At 56.0% G+C, this 22438-nt stretch overlaps 1 protein-coding gene across 1 annotated transcript in view; it reads right to left on the reverse strand.

Moving 5' to 3' along the window:
• Positions 1–6062: 6062 nt before the first annotated feature.
• The window catches only part of UBE2QL1 (ubiquitin conjugating enzyme E2 QL1), a 37188-nt gene continuing 20812 nt past the window's right edge, over positions 6063–22438 (reverse strand). The window contains exon 2 of the mRNA XM_008248835.3: positions 6063–7318. Within this exon, the coding sequence (XP_008247057.3) occupies positions 7187–7318 (132 nt within the window). The 3' untranslated portion in view covers positions 6063–7186. The remainder of the gene's footprint in view (positions 7319–22438) is intronic.

The following is a 22438-nucleotide window of genomic DNA, read 5'->3' on the forward strand; positions in this document are numbered from 1 at the left end:
GAGGACGAGGCAGCATTGCGGGAAATGGCATGCTGTATTGGAAATTAACATTTCTATACTTACTTTATATTTTCCATGTTTACTTTATGGAAAAGCAACAGCACACGACATAGAAACTAGAGAACAGTGAAAAGAAGACTCATGAAGCAACACTGTTGCATAACTCCGGTGTGAGTGTGTGTGCACACACAGTCAGGCAAAAGTTAGATGTGCTGCTTAACACGACGTTTTCTGCCTCATTTGAAGAGGGTGGACTTTGTGAGGTTATTGCTGCAAGTGTCTCTTGAAGTGAGAGATTAAAACGTTGCCTTAGAACTGACTTAATGCAATGTTTTAGTGACACAGGAAATTCATTGACCATGTTTAAGTAAAATCAGATAAGAAAAATCAATTCCCCTTGATGCCTGCTCCCGCTCCCCGCTGCGTGCGCCTGCCTTGAGGTCTGCCCGGGGAGGGGGGTGAGAAGCTGGTTCCTAAAGGCCTGTGAGAAATGGGAAACTTCGCAAAGGCAGGAAAAGGGAAAAACCGGGATGTTTTCCAATGGGAAAGTTTATTTGTGTCGTTCAGCTATCGATTGAATGTCACCTTCAAAACTTTTTATCAGGCAACTTTTTTTTTTGACAGTCAGAGTTAGACAGTGTGTGAGAGAGAGAGAGAGAGACAGAGAGAAAGGTCTTCCTTCCGTTGGTTCACCCCCCAAATGGACACTACGGCCGTCGTGCTGCACGGATCCGAAGCCAGGAGCCAGACGCTTCCTCCTGGTCTCCCATGGGGTGCAGGGCCCAAGCACTTGGGCCATCCTCCACTGCACTCCCGGGCCACAGCAGAGAGCTGGCCTGGAAGAGGAGCAACTAGGACAGAATCTGGCGCCCCAACTGGGACTAGAACGCAGAGTACCGGCGCCGCAGGCAGAGGATTAGCCTAGCAAGCCGCAGCACCGGCCCTATCAGGCAACTTTTAATGACCCAAGTGATCTTTTTCAAATGCTCTCAGGCAGGCTTGGAAACAAGCTACATTCAGAACTCAGGAGGCTCCGGCCGTGGGGCCCCTGTGGCGGCATCACTGTACACTGAGTTACACGTGGCCCCTCACCTGAAGGTTGAGCAAGCGAAACACCATCTGCTTAAACTCCCGCTTCGACAACAGCTTGTGTGTCGTCTCCCTTCCTAGCTCCATCCTTTCTCTGTGTGCAGGTGCAAGTGTTTGCAATCACTCTTACTCTGGCATGGTAGAGACCTCTTCAAGACGAACACTTAAGCGGGACACAAAAAAGACTTGAGGGCGTGCACTTGACATGGTTTTGACCTGCTCCCGTCCCTGATGTAGGCAATGCACCTTGAGTTGGTCACTGTCAGAGTCCAGGTTCAGCCCTGTTGGGTCTCCTATCTGAAGAAAATTCTGGACACAGATGACCCGGGCCACTGCCTGGGAACTCTCAGACACAGCCGCCGCTGGATCTGCTCCGGGGAGAGCGGGTGAGTTGCAAGCTCCTGCCTCCATCGCCCTGAGTCCAGAGCCCGTGCCCTGTCGCTGGCGGATCTCCCCCCCCTTCCTCCCCAGGAAAGGGTACAGACTCACCTGGGAGGGTACGGCCACCCGGCAGTACGTCCCCACAGCCCACTCAGGCTGTGAACTTGACTGCTTCGCGTGGAGCTCACTGAGTTTCTGCTGAGTCCAGAGGCACTGCAGGCTCTGCCCTGCCTGCATCCCACGCGCTGCCTGTCTGGGCCCAGCAGCCAGTGCGCGACAGTGGACACCCGTTTCAGGATTTTAGCTTGGGAAGGAGGAAGCAAGAATGAGCCTCAGTGCCTCACCTACGTGTGTCGGGAGGCAGAGGAATGCAGAGCTGTCTGATGCCTAAGCCAATGCTGATTCAATGTGCAAACAGCCACACATGTGGGGTTTGAAAGAAAGACACGGTCCTGATAAGAAAATGAGCTCAATGTTGATGCAGACTGAGCCGCTCCTCCGACGCGAGCACCGGAAGCCAGCTTTCACGCAGTGGGAACGTGAGCGGATGTGCCCGTTCAGGGGGTTGTGCCAGGGTATTTGAAAACCCCCGCTTTCCAGCACCGCTACTCTGTAAGTGCTCCTAGTAACTAAGTCTGTGATTCCGCGGTGGTTAGGGGACGGTGTTGTGCCGGCACGCTAGTTCCGTTGTGTTAAGGGATGTTACAGGAATCTTCCGCAGACGTCAATCTTTACAGTGCCAACGGTGGCTAGAGGGGGAATCTAACTCACGGTGATGCTTAACTAGATCTGGCTCTCTTACATCTCATTGACGTTCACAGAGAATACGCGTGAACTGTGGGACAAGCCACAGACAAGCCAGCCAGCCATCACAAGGGACCACAGAGGCCACACATGAGGGGCACCCGGTTACTCAACACAGACCATGCCAAGACACACGAGCCGTGCACGTAAAGACGTTTATTGGTTTTAAAGTCTTGCTTTCCAGAATGATTGCTCCCCGTGAGGGCAGCGCCTCCAGGTGACAGGACACATGCATTCACCACGTTCCGACAGCAAACATTTCCTACCCGTTAAGTTCACGGCACATGCATTTTCTCTCTCCTTTTGAGGATCACAGAACAGGACAGCTTTGGGAAGAGAACACACCAAAGTCTCCACGCGAATTGTGGTGATGGTTCGCAAGTTTACAGTAACCCCACGCAGCAGCACATCCTACCATTGTCATCACGGCAAACATGGTCACGAAGCCAGATCACGCTTGGAGAAGGCAAGCGGCAGTGAGACCAAGCAGCTGGGTTGTGGCAGCTCCTATCTCAGCCCCGTTGATATCATGACCAGGGATTGCCCACGATCTAGAGGTACAAGATGATTCCGTGGCTGCAAGTTAGGCAGCGCATGGAGCTGTTCCCTCGTGGCACACTGCCCTAGCAACCCAAGACTGGCCCGTGCCCCTCCTCTCACTCCATGCTGCTACTTGTCAAAGTCCAGTGCAATCCTGAAATAATATCTCACTTCCCTTTGGACCTGCACTGGGCTTCGGTGATTTCTGTTTGGCCAGCACACCTTGCCCCTGTGTTTCTTCTGGAACCACGCTGACATTACCGACGGCCTTCCTGAATGTCAACAGTGCTTGTTTGGCCTTTCCAGTTGGTTGGCCACATTCTGTGGGTCAGGTGAACCCTGGGGTTGAGGGATACGCAATACTACGTGAACTGGAGGCTGCACAAAATGAGAGATACAGGGGAGCGTAGCATGCAGCTCCATGCTGTTCCAACGCCTCTGGAGAGAAATGTAGAGAGTGCTGACCGTGATCACACAGGCTGAGGCCAAGGCGTCCACAGCAATGTGAATAAGCCTCTGCCCTTGGCACCGCCTTGATTTTGGCACAAAGTGGGTGACCCTGGGTGTCTCCCAGGACCTTGGAAGACCCTTGGCTGTTGGGACTCCCCGGGGAGGTGAGAAGTGTGTGCTAGGGTAGGGTCCTGCGCCTTGTCTAATGTCCTCGAGAGAAGCACCAGGAAGGGTCAGTGGCCTCGGCTCCCCCGCCCCAGCTGACCCTGGACAAGCTGCACAGACTCCTTCACTCCAGTAGGTATGAAGTCAGGCCAAGGGGCCCCCTAGACGTGACGGCGCCACCCTCAGACAGACAGGAAGCCAGTTCTGCTTCTCAAGGGAGTGAATCCTTAACATTTCTGTGTTGTAAAAGGGTTAAGTTAAAATGCTGAGACATAATGCCTATGCGTGGGGTGAGACCCACACGCCACTCCAGTGGGGCTAGGCTGCGTCCTGCCTTCTGACATCAGCCCTAGGGACGGGGCCACCTCTCCCCTTCTGGGCCCTCCGTGGGGTGTCCTCTGCCTCTTTCATTTCTGCCTTTCTTCTCCCCGTGCCCAGCCATAGCTCAAGCCTCATTTACTCTATGGCTCCTTCCCAGTCTGGACTTGCACCGTGTCTGACTTCTGCAGTGCAGCCTGGCACGTGTCTCACTCGCTGCAGGTTCATCTCTGAGTTCCTCCCCTGGGAAGGAAACATCGGCACTCCTGGCATCCAAGAGAAAGACGCTGAGTGGGCGCACAGATGGCCCAGGAGTGCAGTTAGTGGACTTCGTGCAGGGGACTGGGAACAGAAACTAAGGGTATGGCTGCAAGTAAGGTACTTGCATTTAAGCATGGAATTCTGAGCCAGCGTCCGCGTGGGTTCTGACGCCTGTGGTTGCGTGTAATTTCCTGACGTGTCAGGTTCATACAGCCGTCCTGGCTCCCAGAGTGCTTTCCCTCCATCATTCGGGTCCATTCTCACAGCTACGCAGCGAGAGGGAGCTGAGCTCTGGAGCTGAAGCAATCGCCGGATCACCCAGCCTATGTGGACTTCTGCATTTCAATCCTGTGTCTTTTTTCATTCACCCACACGTTTTCATCTCAAACCATGAGGCCAAAGGTCAAATTTGGTTGATGGAATGAACTTCGGAGCTGAAAAATTTAGTCTTAAACCCTGGTTTTTCTGAGTAATGAATCTGAGAGCTGTGGTTCTTCACTGGGGGTAGTGTGTGTGTGTGTGTGTGTGTGTGTGAGGGTGCACGTGCATACATGACAGGAAACGGGCTGATAATTTTGTTGCTCATGTGGGACTTCCTACAACTAAGTAATTTCCAACCTCCTAGCAAGACGGCTGTTAAGCCACGTGCAGATCTCACCCACAGGCTTGGCAAGCCCGCAGTGCCCAGGGAGAAGTGGACACTCAGGCTGGGAGAACTATTGGGGGAAAGGATTTTGCATGGAGAAGTGCAAGGAGCTTCCATTTTTCTATTGCTTTGGCGCTGCAGCCTCTGGCTTGATGTAAGTTCCCACTGACAAGTGGGGTGGAGCCTGGAGCGCTCCCTGTCCAATCACGTGTCCCTTTGCTGTCTGTCTGAATGGGGCCCCCGGCTCCAGCCTCCTAGCACTGGGCTCCGCAGGCAGGTGTCTGCTTCAGAGCGGGGGGAATGAGGCTTGCAGTGGCCTTGGAGGCAGAGAATTCTTGCCTGTGAATGAGTCAAGTAGCGGTCATAATCTAAACGATTTCCCTCTGCTTGTACATTTTTAAATTCTTAGCAATCTAAGTGAAAACAATGGCATTTCTTGGACTAGAGAGTCAGTTTCTTCTACAGGTTTCTAACAAACCGGATGGAAATGCCACGCAAGAAGTATCCACGTGTGGGCATACACAGGGTGCAGTGGCGCTGAGTCTCCCCACCTGGCTGCTGGCCGTGACCTGTCCCCCCCCCCCGGGGTCGTTACAGCTCTGCCACCCACATCTTCTGGCACAGCTGTCCCCTGAGGCAGCTGTGGACACGCTTGCTAATCGGCCACTAAACAACCCATGAGTGGATCAGCTTAATCTATTTCCTAGAAAAAGACATTGCCGTAGCTTCTGCATTAGAACAGGAAAGATCTGGAAGGCGGCCACCTCAGGTGCTCCCCCCGGGAAGGTCTTTCTGCCCCAGCCCCTGGACAGCCACAGTGACATTCCAGCACAGCCAAAGCCCAGGGTCTGCAGCCCAGGAGCGACACGCTGGGCTTCGGGGATGCAGACTCCGCCTCGGATGACCACCCGGTGGGTGAGAGCTGGGAGCTCACTCTACTCCACCATCATGCCCTGCAGGACACCCCATCACTGGGTGATCTGGCCAAGTGGAGCTGCACTGTGTGTTGGGGACAAAGGGCAAGCGGCAAAAAAGGAAAGCGACACAGAAGGGAGGAGCTGATCCCTGTCCTTTGAGGTCTCTGCAAACCCCTGGACAAAGCACAGGCCACTGGGAAGCCGCAGACCGAGAACCACCTGTAGTCGGCTGGACGCTCGCTCTGGTTTCATAGAGGCAAACACAGCTGGTGCTCCTGAGCGCTGCCAAACACCTCCAACTCCCTCTCCTGGCTGCTTCCGGACCGTCCTCACCTACGGGGTACTGCGAGGGCACAGGGTCCTAAGACCCTCTCCTGCACCCGGCTGTCGGACGCTGCCCCTGTGTCCTGTTGGGAACTCAAGTTTCACATACAGGCGCGATACTCTGGGTGGAAGATGGCCCGCAGTGACTGGATTCTTGAGGCAGCGTATCAAGTAATGCATGATTTTATTTAAAATGTGTCCAATCAGGGTTCTCACTGGCAATGACATTTGACCTCTTTCCGCATCATGTTATAAACCGTATGTCCTCATCGCACGGAGTTTCTCAGAAAGTTCCAAGCAACTTAACAGAAGAGACAAACGAAATCGTGGGGGGAGATTAAATAACAGGAAGTGGACATCACAGCACGGGGCTCACGCGACTCGGCCTTGGGACACACAGGGACTTCCGGGCGGAGCAATGGCCCCGGTCATGCAAATCCTCGGAGGATCACGCGCTGTACTTTGGCAGCTCGGGCATTCCCTGTCGCTAGCACTCGGGGACAGGCTGAGGCAGAGGACCCTGCAGGGAATGGGAGGTGGTCTTTGACTTCCAGCGGTGGGGAGAAGACACGAACACAAACGCGCTGTCCTCGGAAAAGCTTGCTCGCACCTGGCTGTCCGTGGCTCTGAGCCCCGGGGCGTGCACCTGGCGTCTGCACCCTTGCCTGCCCGGGAGGCCACAGCAGCCCTGCCTTGTGTCCAGTGGCACTGGCTCCCCTGGGGACAGCAGCACACCACAAAATCAGCACGTGGAGCACGGGTTGTAGAACCCGGCGGTGTTAAATCTGTGTTTTCATGAGCCGAAAGTCAGAGCATGAATGAAGTCCCTATGGACCACGCGCCACGGAAAGACACGATGTCGAGTTACGGTGACCTGCCGGGAAGAGAAAGAGAGAAAGGCGCAGCGAGCGGCCGCCGCTGGCGTGGACCTGGAGCGAGCAAGGGTGGGGCTCCTGCTGGCTCCTGGGAGTGTTGCCATGGAGAGAAGCGAGGGCAATGGGACCGGGCTGGCGGACGGGCGTGCAGGCCGGGAAGCGTCACCACCGCAACTCTGGTTCTGAAGCGACTTGGGGATGCTCACTGGCTCCTAACCGGAGCAGAAGCCCGGCAGCGGCGGCTGCCTCTCTCTCTCTCTGTCAACACGTCTGTCCCTAAATAACTGAAACAGCTCCTTCGCATTCCGGATGCAGTCCTGGCTGGAGTAAAAAAGGATGGAGGATGCGCAGCGTGGAGGAGGAGGTGCCAGGGAGCGGAGGGCGGGCGGCCCCGGCGCGCGGGCAGGGCGCCGGCGTCAGCCGTCAGACACGGGCGGGGTGACCCAGCCGTACTTCTCGTGTGTCTTCACCAGGCTCTTGAAGGTGGCTTCGGCTTCCTTGCGGCTGAAGGACTTTTTGGATTTGCCGGCTTTCCTGCAGATCCGTCCCTGCGGGAGAGGAAAAGCAAAGCCAGGTGAGCTCTTGGCTGGCGCCCCTGTTTGTCTCCGCGTGCCAGGGCCAGCCGGGGTGCGTATCCTTGCACAGCTGACCCGAGCAGAAGTGAGGCAGGAGCCAGGGGCTGGAAAACCTGCCGAGAGTGAGGCAGGGCGCTGGGGTCAAGGGTTCGGGGCGGCTCCCTTCCCAGCCCCCAGCACCAGCTGGGTACAGGTGTGGAGAGTCAGCCCTTGCCCGCGCACCCAAGACCCGCGGAAGGGCCAGCTTGTCTGATGCATTCGGTGGATCCAACTCCTTCCCTCCCACAGAAGATACCTGTGAGTCTAACAACTCCTGTCTGAGAACAGTGGACAGACACGAGGACGCTGACACAGGGATCTGTGCGCGTGCACACACTTAACTCTCCGTGGATTCCGGGGACCTGTGTCACTGCACGGCCATCTCAAGATGACGCAGGTGTCTCCACAGAGGAGGGCTGTCCTGGCATCCTGAGGGAGGGGCCGGGGTCAGGGCTGGGGCACGGTTGCACCAGCTCAGGGGGAGAGGGCCAGGACCCGGGGCTGCCCCCTCGCAGTGACCACCTGGGCTGTGGGCTGGCCTGAGGGACAGAGGACAGGAAGGAATGGCCCACCTTCAGAGGGCAAGAGGAGGTTCTAGCCCAAGGCAGGGGAACGGAGGCCCGGTCCCATCACAGGCCCACAGGTCTGTGCCCCAAGGCGACCACAGGCAGGACTGGAGAGTCCACCGCCAGCCGGCTAATTTTTGAGTTGATAGTTCTGCAGGGCCTGCGAAGGAGCTTAGGAACATGCAAAGGCCCTTGGCAGAAGAAAGGTTCCCCACCCCTTCGAGACCATGAGAAAGGAGGAGGCAGGTGTCACTGCTGGCCTGACGGTGACCTGGAGGCCCTGGGCAACGTGGTTCATTTGGCATCAGAGGGTCCCGGCAGGTGGATGGCCGTCACGGGCTGCGAGGCTGGGCCTCGGCTGCGTCAGCTTTTAGTCTCACTAGTCCCACCTCAAAGGCTCTCCTTCCTGAAGCTTATCTCCAGAGGTCCCCTGCGGGGCACCCTGGTCCTGTGGGCAGTCACTCACGCGTCACCGCCTGCAGACTCTCCAGCAATGCCCACTTGTCTTCCTGAGCACTCCCTGAGTGTTGTGTGGAGGGGGCAGAAGCACCCCCAAAGACTGGCTGAGTTTTACCTATTGGCAGGTGCACACGCTACAACCGCCTCTCTCCTGCGGCCACGGCTCCTGACAGTTGATTCGCTCTGAACAGGCCTGCTCCACTCCCGACTGTGCTGTTTTTGCCATAGCTCAACTGTGAGTTGACCTGGGAGCAGGCCTCCCGCCCAGTGCTCTCGCACACCACACCACAGCCTCTCTCTTGGGCCAGCAGGGAGGGCAGAAGCTGCCCAGGTCTCTGTGGCCATAGCTGGGCAAGGTTCCCCCATCTCAGCACTCTCTGATAACCCCTGTTAACTCCAGTGGGAAGACAGCTGCACTGGCTGCATGCCCACTGGGCAGGTGGCACCCAACCCACAGAACCTGGGGCTGGGGACCATTTTGCACCTTTAAATTCAGAATTTAACAGATCATTCCCTCATTGCGGGGGGGTCAGAAATCCAGGGTGATGGGGCCCTGCCTCCTCCAGACCCTCTGTGGCTTAGCTTTCCCACGTGCAATCAAGGGCAGTGACGCCCGCTGGGCTCGCATCAGATGGGCTGCAGTGGCTCAAAGACAACTGGCAGAGAGGACTGAAAGAACCATTTACTGACTTCTAGAAACTTCCCCACGCCTCACCAGGACACGACTCCTGCTTACAATTTTTAACCTCGTACTGGGCTTATGTGGTGTCGAAGGGACTCTCAAGAGCGGATACATTTATCCACATCGTCACCATGGGTTGAGACCAAAGGCCAAAGTCATTCCCTTAAACAAATGCATCTTTGCAGAGATGTGGGCATCAGTCTATGCAGGTGCCAAGGGCTGCAGCTTTTGGAAGAGATGCATGCTTAACCATCTCCATCATTCTTCCAACACTGAAGATTCATGGTCTGAGTTGGGAATTCTAAACTAGAAGTAGCTAGGCAAATACTGGCTCATAATAACATTGGGCAATCTATCGCTTCTGGTGTGGACATGCACTTGGCCATTCTTTGTAAAAGTCTCTATTGCTGCAAGAAACAACCAACACAGCCCAAGGGAACAGGCCCTCTTCTGTGGCCTGTTCTTCCCTGAGAGGGCTACGAAGCCCAGGCCTCGGTCCGCTCAGCAGCCGGAGGGCCAGTGCTCCTGTGTGTAACTCTCCACGTCGGGCTGCAGTCTCGTGTGCCGTGTCTTACACCCACAAGGACAGACCTCCGTCCTCTCAGTCGGCTGTGGAAATACTGCCCAGTGAAAGGCTGGGCTTGAAAGCCACCACGGGCACTGCGGTCGCTGCTGCGTCACCAAGCTGCTTCTGCCGCTGTGTCCTAGAAGGGGGCATCCCACCTCCTGCTGACCAGCCTCATGCACCTGATGACAGGGAAGTGTGGGCAGTCACAGAGGCTGTTCCGGGCCCCCGTCTTGGGATGGGACAGATGCTCCCATCAGACCTCACAGGGAGCTCTGTGGCAACAGCCCTATGTCACCAGTAAGGAAACAGGGGCAAGAAGAGGTGACGAGGTGCTGCCACCACCCAGGTGGGCAGTGGCTGCAGGCCTGGGTGCCCGTGCAGAAGTCCCTGGCTTTGGAGGTCATGCTGTGGACCCCACAGACACGGACAGGGCACAGGTTGACCAGGAGGCAAGTGCACTGCTGAGATGGTGGCCGCTCTGGCTCTGCCAACCCTGGATGCACGACCGTCCTCAGCACTGGACCCTGGCTGTCCCCTCTCCAATGCTGGGAGCATACGCCTGCCTCCCAGTGGATACCATAGTCCTGTCAACCATGAGCCTGGCCAGGCCCTGCCCCTGCCCTTGCCCTCATGGCCCGGCACCCGAGCTCCCTCAGGAGATGCACAGGTGTGCCTGCCCCGGCGGGGTGGGGGGGGGGTGGCTTTCTTGCGCATTCCCTGCTCCAAGAGAACAGGCAACTCTGTGCCTCTCATGTCCATGAGATGTAGACCGAAAAGGGAGCGGCTTCTCCGGGTCAAGCCAAGGATGCTGTGCTCCAGTTTCAAGGCTGCAGCCCTGAATTAGCACACAGGAGCCATACCTGCGGGTGGCGGGGCTTTGGTCGAGTGAATGGATGCGTGGATGAGGGAACGAGTGAATGAGTGAATGGCATTGGCAGATCCAAGCCCCTTCCGCTTCCCCAGAACCGCAGCCCGGCTTTTTTTTTTTCTTTCTTTTTTTTGTTTGACAGGCAGAGTGGACAGAGAGAGAGAGAGAGAGAGAGACAGAGAGAAAGGTCTTCCTTCCATGGGTTCACCCCCCAATGGCCTCTGTGGCCGGCGCACTGTGCTGATCCGATGGCAGGAGCCAGGTGCTTCTCCTGGTCTCCCATGGGGTGCAGGGCCCAAGCACTTGGGCCATCCTCCACTGCACTCCCGGGCCACAGCAGAGAGCTGGCCTGGAAGGGGGGCAACCGGGACAGAATCCGGCGCCCCGACCGGGACTAGAACCTGGTGTGCAGGCGCTGCAGGCGGAGGATTAGCCTATTGAGCCGCGGCACCGGCCTACAGCCCGGCTTTTGTGGGACGCTCTCATGTCTGCATTATTCTGTCCACCTGCAGGCTCCCCGTCGGTGAACACATTACATGCTGCAGACAGCGCGGCCTCTTCTGTGGCCCTGGCTGCATTTAGGTTTGGGTTCACAGAATTTGCATCTGCAACCCCAAACGGAAGATGACCCTCTTTGCTCCTAACTTAGAAGGGATTTGCAAGAAATGATGATGTTTTCCTACCGAACCTGACCGTGGCTCAGGATCCAGCCCCACCCTCTTCCCTACACACCTGATCTTCCTCAGGGCACCATGCTTCACCTTCTAGGAACTTGTCTCTCTTTAAAAAAGAGCTATTTATTTGAAAGGCAGAATGGCAGAAAGAAAGGGAGAGGGAGAGAGAGAATCTTCATTTGCTGGCTCACTCTCCAAGTGGCCACAACAGCCAAGGCTGGGACAGGCTGCCAGGAGTCAGGAACTCTGTTCAGGTCTCCCACACGGGGGGCAAGGGCCCAGGTTCTTGGGCCATCGTCTGCTGCTTCCCAGGCACATCAGCGGGGAGCTGGATCAGAAGTGGAGCAGCCAGGACTCGAACTTGTGCTCCAAAAGGGGGTGCCAGGATTGCAGGCAGCAGCTCAACCTGCTGTGCCACAACGCTGGCCCCTCGGAACACTTTTTTTTTTTTTGACAGGCAGAGTTAGACAGTGAGAGAGACAGACAGAGAGAAAGGTCTTCCTTCCATTGGTTCACTCCCCAAATGGCCGCTACGGCCGGCACACTATGGCCAGCACTGCACCGATCCGAAGCCAGGAGCCAGGTGCTTCTCCTGGTCTCCCATGTGGGTGCAGGGCCCAAGTACTTGGGCCATCCTCACTGCCTTCCCGGGCCACAGCAGAGAGCTGGCCTGGAAGAGGAGCAACCGGGACTAGAACCTGGGGTGCCGGCACCACAGGTGGAGGATTTGCTTAGTGAGCCGCGGCGCCGGCCTGTCAGAACACTTTTTGCAAAGGAAGAGAATCAAGGTTCTCCCCCAGTGCCCCAGGAGCTGCTGGCCCACTCATCTTGCCACTTAATTCCCACTGCTGCTCACCTGCCCTGGGGTGCGATTCCTCTCATGCTAACCTGTGGCCGTCCACCTGCTGCACCCTACGACGCACACAGCTGCGTCCACTGGGCAGCCCTGATTGGCGGATGAGGCCTGGGGTCCCCTGCCCCCTTGATGCTGCACCTGACCATGATAAAAGGGCTGCAGCCAAGGGGTAGCTCTGGGGAAGAGGGCAAGCCTCACTCGCTCCGGGAGTGGACAAAGGCCCTGCACGGCCGGGGAGCAGCGGTTGAGATCATGGTGCCTGGAGATGAGTGGTGCTCAAGTCTCCCAGCGTCCCCCATTTCCCACCGCCCAGCCCGCGGCCCTCAGCCCTCGCTGGCAGTGTGTGGCTGACCCTCTGCCCTCCATGCTCAGCTAAGCGGACACCGCTTTGTTTGTTTCAGGACTCCCGTCTCTCAGTGTTGCTGTGGCGACAGTTCTCTTAGCACAGATCACAGTCCTGGCCACGGCTTTGCGGGACACCTTGGAGAAATGAGGGAGGCTGAGAATGTCACCAGAAAATGGGACAGGGATGAGCACCGGGAATTCGTGTGTCAGAGAGAGGGCCCACGTTGCTCGCTTAGCCCCTGCAGAGCTTGACAAAATAACCCCCACTTGTTCTGGAAAAGTCGCATCAAAGGGAAGATGGGCTTTTCCCAGGCAACCGAGGTGAGGCGCTCCTGGTGCTACACCCCCCGCCCCCCGCCATCTTTGCACCTGACGGTGAGTTTCACGGCTCCGCTGTTTCCCAAGCCACGGCCTCCTAATGATGGAGACAGCCCACGTCGCACAGCGAGCGCCAGTCTTACAATGCAAAAGCAAAGCCTACAGCTTTAACAAACAGGGCTACTGAGGCTTTGTGATGATCGGGAGTCTTGAGATACGGTTTCTGGAAAAAGCTGCGTGTGAAAATGTTACGATTCAGACACAGATAATGTGAAATACAGCCTGTTGTTTAGGACAGGCCGTTGAGCTGCAGCAACACAGCAGTGATGAGACTGCATGGGTGCGTCACCTGCTCGTCTGAACTTTCCAGAGAGGAACGGCGCTCAGACAGCCAGCAGCCGGGCCGCGGTCCTCGTCCCAGCCAAGGACATGGTGCTGGTGGACCAGGGCCTGCCTTGAGTCAGACGGGTGCTGGGACTCGTGCTTTGGGGACAAGGATGAAGCCTGCCAGGGGAGCCCTGGCACTCAGCCTGACCCCACAGAGCCACACGGATCCCAGCGAGGGTCTCCGTGGTCTCTGGTCCACAGAAGCCACGGGTGATGCTGCCATTAATACCTCAGCCCCACCTCCCACTGGACACGGGGGCCACGCCAGCCACCCTTTCTCCACGTGGATGGTGCTGAGAGTTAGTAGCTAATACTGACTTCCACTCCCTTTTGTGGCAAAGCCCAGCAAACTGTAGTGACCATTGCCCTGTGGTCTGTGATGCCAGCAAGAACCCTGAGCCTCAGCCAGGAAGTGACCAGCAGGGACTCCAGCCACAGCTGCTTGTGGCTGGGGGAGTGAGGTGGCCTCCGGGAGTCTCAACCATGGCACATCCGGCAGGCTGGCTCCAGCGCAAGGGGTGGGCCCTGGTGGATTTGCCTGGAGTCCTCAGTGTGCTGGAGACCACAAATAGGTCTAACACTCCAGTGTGACTGAGGGGAAGCCGCACTGGGGCCTAGCTCCATCTGTGGGGCCCCACGAGCCAGAATGGGTTCCAGGATTGGGGCGGATGTGTGGCTGGGGTGGGTGCATGGAGGCTGGGGGTGTGTGCAGGCTGGTGTGGGTGCGTGGAGGCTGGGGTGGGTGTGTGCAGGCTGGTGAGGGTGTGTGGAGGCTGGGGTAAGTTCTTGGAGGCTGGGGTGGGTGTGTGGAGGCTGGCGTGGGGGTATCTGGAGGCTGCCCTGGGCTCATGGGGCTGCTGTGGCTGCATGGAGGCTGTGGCAGACGTGGAGAGAGAGTTGGTTCCTGGATGCAGTGGGCACACAGAGGGTGTGGTCGGCACGTGGAGGTGAGGGGGGACAGCCCGTGGATGAGGTGCTGTAGGATCAGAAAGTATCAGTCACTGCACCCTGAGGGCTGTGGGTGGCTCACATGGGTGGGGGTGGATGGAGCATCCGCCTGCTGTCCTGTCCCCCACCCATAGGGTGGTCTCCTCCCCTGGGACTGCGGCCCCTCACGTGGCCATGGGTCTGCACCCCCAGGCTCAGGCATGATGTCTCCCGTGGAGTGGGCATTCTGGACCCCTGGAGGTAGGGTCGCTGTTTTTCACACGTGCCCCTGCGAATGACCAGTGGTTGTGGGTGGCAACTCCTGTCCACTGAAGACAGCTGCAGGTTGCTTCTGTAAGCACCAACTGCCTTCTCCTGCCCAGGAAGCAAAACGCCAGCAGGCACTGTTGCCCTAACGGCGCTGAACGTGATGCGCAGATGTTACAGAGGATGAGCACACGTGCACGTAACGCACTCACGGGGCGCTCTGGTCCCTCTGCAGCACTTTTACAAATACTATTTCCTAAGCCGAGGAGCAGGCACCTGTACCTGGCCCCCAGACTGCTCCCTTCAGGAGGTTCTCACCAAGCAGGACCCAGAGGCGATGGAGCGTGCCCCCTGGGGACACCTAGCCCTCCAGGTGCTGGGAGACTTACCAACCAACCCCCTCACAATGAACTTGAACCAGGCTCAGTGCACTGCCTGAGAAGACCATTTTGGTTGTCCGTGCAGCAGCTGCGAGTGAAGCCCTAGTGGAGGGTCAGGACTGGGCTCCAGCTGCAGACTCCACCCACTGGGAGGGAGAGAAGCCAGGGCCATGTCCAGAAGCCACCTGCTGTCTTGGTTTCCAGTGTCCCAGCATGCTTTGCCCCACTGCACTAGGCACAACGAAGTCAACACAAGTAACCCCAACGCAGGTGACTAAGAAGTGAGATCTTTGATAAAGGGCGCTTTCTGCCGGGTCTCGTGGTAAAACCAGTGCCCACTGGCAGGGCCGGCACTGGGAGGCCTGAGCATTCCTGCTCCCTGAGCGCCTGCTGCTCTCACTGGCTGCCAGACTTGCCTCTCCCAACGCAGGCGCCAATCAAGCAGTCGCTTCCGGGGGCCCTGTGGTGTCCCTGCCTCCTCCAGTTCCCTCTCACTCCCACCCCCGCCCCCCTCCACCTCCTTTCTAACATGTGAGAGCCCACCTGGCAGGGCGCGACAAGTCCTAGAGAAAGGGGAAGGATCCAAACCTCTGCAGGGTCCTGTGCCGTCATTCCACCCCCAGCTCTGCGCTACGCTGCCAGTGTAGACGAACCCAGAGCACAGCCCTTCTGACTGCATCAAAGCCTGGGGCAGAGAAGTGGCACGGGGCAGCCAACTCCCGGTGGGCGAGGCAAGTTGGGGTCTTGGTGCAAAGGTGGGGCTCTCATACCAGGAGAGAGCATTACGTTTCTGAGCCGGACAGGAAGCTGATTCCGAAGTCGAATTTCCAGTCTCTCGTTGGAGAGCTTAGAAGGCTCAGGGGCTGATTTTGTTTGACCTAATAAAACTGAGGAGAGACTTTCTACAAGCAACTAGGGTGGCTATTATTACTTGTAGGTCATTACTTTGGGTGATGTTCTGATTTTAATTCCCTAATTTGCATAGAAGACCGTTGCAACATGATCTTTGCTTTCTGAGTGCGAATTACAATAAGAGAAAAGGATGCCATCGGTGAGTTTCACAGCATTGCCGGAAATCTTCAGTTAATACACACTACACAGCAGAATATTGGGAAAGACTGTGCCAGCCTCTGTGCTGAGGACTTTAATTTTGCTCAATCCTCTCCAAGGCAAGGCTGTCACAGCCTCACCTTATGAGGGGGGAAACTGAGGCACAGACTGAAGTCACACAAGGTCTCACAGCTGGTAGGTGGCAGAGTGGGACCTGAACTTGCAAAGCTGGTTCCTGGGTCCTTGCTCCTGGCCCCTTCTCATGACAAGTGACAGCGAGACCCCAGCCTAGGCACCTCCACGCCTATCTTGAGTTCTCAGGTCCCACTGCCTGCATCGCCCACCTGCCGCCTGGAGCTCTGTGGGAGCCCATGCTCACTGAAGAATGAATGATGCATCTTGCGCAGTTGTCACCCCTGGCATTCACGCCTCAGAATTCCAAAGAAAGGATGGCGGCATGCGGTGCCATCTTCCAGAATGCCTCCCACACGCTATTGCACACACATGGCACCCAGGAGGTCGGCACACTGACAGTTCTACAAAGCATCACATGGAGAATCGAGAGACACGAGACTCCTCGGTGGCCGCGGCCATACTGGCAGAGCTCCTTGGCAACCGAGCTGCAACCTGGAATCGGAGTCGGACCTTCTGATGCCCGACAGCTCAGGATGCGGTAGCAGCTGTTGGCGCCCAGGACTTCTCGGCACCTTCTCAACGGCTGGGACTTCCCACCCTTACAAGACCGGGAATGCCCCACTCCCACGCTTGTCCTAATGAACAACCCAGAAGCCAGTGCCCCGTGTGGGATCAGGAAGCCACGTGAAGTGAGAGATGAGGGCAGTGAGATCCCATGGTCGTGGCAGACATCATTTCAGCATTAGGGGCTCAAGCCTTCGGCCAGCACCCACACTCCGGTCCCAGCTTCCCAGTGAGCGTCCTTTACGAAGCACGCATGCTCAGAACACTGGATTTCCAAAGTGCCACCTTTCAAGGTGACTGACGGTGTCACACGTTAGGCTTGCAGCAACAACGCTGCAAAGGATCTACCGGGGAGGACGCTGACGTAGACATCGCGGAGTAACTCACTGAGACGGCCCTTTCCCAAGGAATGGAGAAGCTAGCCCTGGGTGGATCTTGCACAGGTATTTTGAACGGCATACAAACAATTTCATGAATTAAGTTTCTTTGCTTTGTTTCTGTGATATGTGTGCTGACTTGTATGATGATCCAAAGATAATAAAAATCATGCCTGCTCTGTCTTTATAGTGGAAGTGGCTTTGCTCCGGCTCTGTCTGCTCCCTCGTGGGGTGGGGGTTTTCTGCATCACTGCAATGCATGCAGTGTTCTGTTGCCCTCGTGATGTGCAGATGGTAGAATCGCCTGCACAGACAATCCTAGAGGCTCGGCTGTCTTTGCAGAACTTGAGCTGATAGAGAGCTCCATAAATACCCCATAACTAGCCTTGGGTTTCCTTACACTTCTGTCTCTTTTGCACCCAGACCGTGGCTGTGAGGCATGGACAGGAAGCTGAAGCGATGGGCATCTGTTCTAGTGGGGGCTGTTTAGAGCTGAAGCACTGCCACCCCATTCTCATCCCCTTTTGCTGTGACCTTGGAGGCACCAACCTGCATCCCACGTGCGTGAAACACACACCTACTGGGCTAAACCATTGGGATTCCAAGGCAGGCAAGATCATCCGTGGAAACTAGGGTTCATCACTCCTGAGTAAAAGGCTTGACAGCTAATTGATAAATTGTCATGATCCAGCAAAGCTAAGATGGTTCTGGAAAGCAAGTATCAAGACAGGGCCCTGGCCTGCTGGATATTTGACAAGGAAGCCGTATCCCACACACGTGGAACACTTGTATGGCGCATGAAAGCAGGTGAGCAGGACGGAAGAGAGAATATTTATGTGGGACTGTCATGGAATGAAACGGGCACCCCGCAGCCGCGGAGAAGGGCCGGGTGGCCCGGTAGATGGGGCTGGGGGAAGTTGCTCACTGCAGGCAGAGAAATGACGGGAGCTCCCACCCAGCAGCAAGCACCAAGGAGGGGTCCCGGGGCGGACGCTAAATGCAGAGGACGAATCCAGAAAGCTGGCGGGAGAAAGCACAGGTGCACCTCCGTCGCTCCCCCACTCGCGGAGGAACGACACTGGACCCTGCGCTGTTCTTTTTGTCCGACCCTTCCCGGGTTTGCTGCCGGCCCCCCTGCCTCCGCAGAGGGGCGGCAACCCCGCCGCTTTCCCCGCTTCCACGGAGGAGCGGCACACCGCCGGCTGGCTCTCTCGGGGGTTCCTCAGATGTTCCTGGTGCATGTTGTCTCTCTCCTCCTTTATAGTCCTCTTCCACCAATCCCAACTCTGCTGCCCACATGCCGAGTATGCTGCTCTCCTCCAATCAGGAGCAGGATCAGCTCCTGCAGCTTGTTAGTTGAATTGGCGAGGCAGCTGTGTGGAAGTTGTTTGCTCTCTCTCAGCGCCATATTGTGGGAGATCAGATGCATAGAATTAGTCTTAGCAATTCCGGTAATTTAGTCTAGTCTCAGTTGCTCCCCACACACCTCTGTGTGGGGACGATCAGAAAACGGCCGAAAACGACTTCCAAATCAGGAAGGTTTTGTTCTGTTTTGTTTTGTTTTGTTTTGTCCTAGTGAAGATGAGAAAGGGAAGGGACAAGAAGGAGAAAACTCTGGGAGCAGGAACTTGACATTTCTAAAACCCACACAGGGAACTGTTCTCTGCAGAACCGAATTCCTGAAAATCGACAGGAAAAAGCCAAGCATTGTAATGCAGGGAGATGAGTTGAACTGGACGTTTGAAGAAGAGAAAATTGGGGGCCGGCGCCGAGGCTCACTTGGTTAATCCTCTGTCTGGGGTGCTGGCATCCCATATGGGCACTGGGTTCTGGTCCCGGTTGCTCCTCTTCCAGTCCAGCTCTCTGCTGTGGCCAGGGAGTACAGTGGAGGATGGCCCAAGTGCTTGGCCCTGCACCCCATGGGAGACCAGGAAGAAGCACCTGGCTCCAGATCAGCACAGCGCCTGCCATAGCGGCCATTTGGGGAGTGAACCAACGGAAGGAAGACCTTTCTCTCTGCCTCCCTCTCTCACTGTCTAGAACTCTAAACAGCAACTAATGCACATTAAAACAAGGCTATGCACGGAGTATTTATGGAGCTCTCTAACAGGTCCAGTTCTTCAAACAGAGCTGGGCCTTCAGGATTTTCTGACAGGCGATTCTATGATCTACAAGAAGTTCAAGGAGTGAGTGGGCTTTTAGTTTCCTGGTGACCTGTGTCCTGCCTCAGAACGCCTGGCTTTGTTCTTGACTCCAACTCCTGAACTCCACTTCCTGCTAACGCCGACCCTGGGAGGCAGCAGCAGTGGCTCAAGCAGTTGGGTTCCTGCCGTGCAAGTGGCAGGCCTGCATTGAGTTTCCAGCTCCTGGTTCCAAATCAGGCTCGGCCGTTACGGACACCACGGGATGGAAGCTCTTCCTCTCTGTGTCTTTGTCTCTGTGCCTCTCAAATTAAAAAAAAAGCTTATGGAAAACAAAAAATGGAATTGAAGAAAGTTTATTTTGGTGCAAAATTCTTTGATGTCCAAGTATAATTTTTCATAACGTTGTCCTTGAACTTGTTAATGATGCCTCCTATGTTTATATTTCAGATTTTTGCTTGCACCCAAGTGAACTCTAAAGATTGCAAATGTGTGCAGATTGGTGGGCAGGGCCTCCGTGCATGCAGGCCGGAGGCTTGCATGCGTGTTTTGAAGACCTGCTGTGGACTTGAGCTACTGTGTTTGTGTGACAACAGGGAGATGGGGCGTTCTGGGGCTCCCGGCGAGGGAAGCGATGAGCAGAATGTGTCTGACCTCATCAAGAAGCAGGTGTGCTGCTCACGGGACCCAGTGCCGGGTGTCTTAACCAAGACTCAGAGCGTGGCACAGGTACAAGACCATCCCTCCAGCGAAAGGCCCACACGCGCAGAGTGACAAGCTGTGTGTGCTACCAGGTGGCTGCCCACATCAGAACACCTGGAGGAACCCGGCGGGCTCTCCTGGGCGGGAAGAGCCCTGCACAGACCACCATGAGTGCTGCTCATCAACTCTGCTGCACCCGATTCACACCCGCAGTCGCAGTCATGACGCGAGTCGGCTTTATTTCAATTTATCTACAGACGCTTCCTACGCCTTTGGGAAGTCTGATCGTTTAGTCTTCACAGTAACAGGTTAGGACATGTTATGTAAAGATGATGTCACTCAATGGGGCCGGTGCTATGGCATAGTGGGGAAGGCCACCCCCTTCAGTGCCGGCATCCCATGTGGTCGCCAGTTCGAATCCCGGCTGCCCCATTTCTGATCCAGCTCTCTGCTGTGGCCTGGGAAAGCAGGAGAAGATGGCCTGAGTGCTTGGGCCCCTGCACCTGCGTGGGAGTCCTGAAAGAAGCTCCCGGTTTTGGATCCACTCAGCACCAGCCATTGTGGTCATTGTGGTCATTTGGGGAGTGAACCAGCAGATGGAAGACCTCTCTCTCTCTCATTTGGGGAGTGAACCAGCAGATGGAAGACCTCTCTGTCTCCCCCCCCCCCCTGCTTTTCTGCAACTCTGCCTTTCAATAAATAAATAAACCTTTGAAAAAAAAAAGATGACACTCATTGGGGCCAGTGCTGAGGCACAGAAGCCGCCATCAGTGACAGCGGCATCCCACATGGGCGCTGGTTCGAGTCTCGGCTGCTCCACTTCTGATCCATCTCCCTGCTAATGCTCCTGGGAAAGCAGCAAAAGATGGCCCAAGTGCTTGGGCCCCTGCACCCATGTGAGAGACCTGGATGAAGCTCCTGGCTCCTGGCTTTGTCCTGGCTCTGTCCTGGCAGTTGAGACCATTTAGTGTATGAACCAGTGGATGGAAGATCTCTCTCTGTCTCTCTCTCTGTAACTCTGATTTTCAATTAAATAAAACTTTATTTTTTAAAAAGAAGATCTCACTCGCAGGTCATCTGTGTTGGACACCTCTAAGTGGCCCGGTGGTCACAGATCCCTGTGGGATACCATACTCCCGTGTGGGCAGGACCAGAGAACAGACGGGGCACTGGGTGTCCCTTCTGAGACAGAGGGGGTGTTCTCCATTTTAGCTGCTCCTGCCATTCTCTCACAGTCTCACTCGGGAGGGAGCAGCCGCCCTGCTGTGAGCTGCCCTGGGAGGGCCCAAGAGCCTCCAGCCAGAAACCAACCCTGCTGGTCTCCACCAGAATGACCCAGAAGTGGACGCCCCTCAGCCAAACCGTCAGATGAGACAGCAGCCCCAGCCCAGGGTTCAAGTGCAGCGTCACGACAGACCCAGAGCCCGAGGTTCCCAGCCAGGTGTGCTCAGCCTCCCAACTACGGAAGCTGTGAGATGGGAGGTGTCGGTTGATCTATTTATTTATTTTTAATTTTTACTTTACAGAGTTAGACAGTGAGAGAGAGAGAGACAGAAAGAAAGGTCTTCCTTCCATTGGTTTACTCCCCAAATGACTGCTACGGCCGGTGCTGTGCCTACCTGAAGCCAGGAGCCAGGTACTTCTTCTGGTCTCCCATGCGGGTGCAGGGGCCCAAGCACTTGGGCCATCCTCCACTGCACTCCCAGGCCACAGCAGAGAGCTGGCCTGGAAGAGGAGCAACCAGGACCAGAACCTGGCACCCCCATGGGATGCCGGTGCCACAGGCGGAAGATTAACCAAGCGAGCCATGGCACTGGCCCAATGTTGGTTGATTTAGGTCACTGCATTTGGGGGCAGTTTGTCATGAAGTGCTGGGAAACCAATACAGAGGCCCCGGAAGCAGCTGGACAGAGAATGTTCCTAAAGCTAAGAAAGTAAAGGAACCACCCAGCAACAAATGGGAAAGGAACGAAATAAACTCCAGAGGCAACCCCTCCCCAAACCACATCAGAAACCCACCTGCTAACCCTCAGTGAGGCAAACCCGCAAGTGAGAAGGATTCAGGGGGCTTGGCAGGCTTCTAAAGAGTTAGTGGGGGCCGGCGCTGTGGCACAGTGGTTAAAGCCCTGGCCTGAAGCACTGGCATCCCATATGGGCGCTGGTTCTAGTCCTGGCTGCTCCTCTTCCAATCCAGCTCTCTGCTATGGCCTGGGAAAGCAGTAGAAGATGGCCCAAGTCCTTGGGCCCCTGCACCCATGTGGGAGACCCGGAAGAAGCTCCTGGCTCCTGGTTTCAGATCAGTGCAGCTCCGGCCGTTCCTGCCAACTGGGGAGTGAACCACTGGATGGAAGACCTCTCTCTCTGTCTCTACCTCTCTGTAATTCTATCTTTCAAATAAATAAAATAAATCTTTTTTGAAAAAAAAAAAAGAGTTAGTGGACCTGAAAGCAGTGTACTTGTAGAGAAAGTCGCATGCACTTTGGGCTATGACACAGAGCAAGATCCTGCTACTGGACAAAGTTGCTGACACCTGGGTCAGTGTGTATGGGTGTGTGTGTGCGCACGCATGTGCACGCATGCACTCACATGTCCAGGGAGGCAGCCCTTACCTCTGGCGATGGACCGTGGAGCTGGTCCTGTCTGCCTCGTACCTTCTGGTACTGCATATGTGCTGTGCAACAGGCGTGCCCCATGAGCAGAGAAGACTTGAGGGTGTTGGAAGGGGGACAGCCTCGCACAGGGCAGTTTGCACATGATCACACCCATGATGCTTTTCCCTGCTTGTTCA

This window comes from Oryctolagus cuniculus, chromosome 14 (assembly GCF_964237555.1).
Source record: "Oryctolagus cuniculus chromosome 14, mOryCun1.1, whole genome shotgun sequence".
Classification (NCBI taxonomy): Eukaryota; Metazoa; Chordata; class Mammalia; order Lagomorpha; family Leporidae; genus Oryctolagus; species Oryctolagus cuniculus.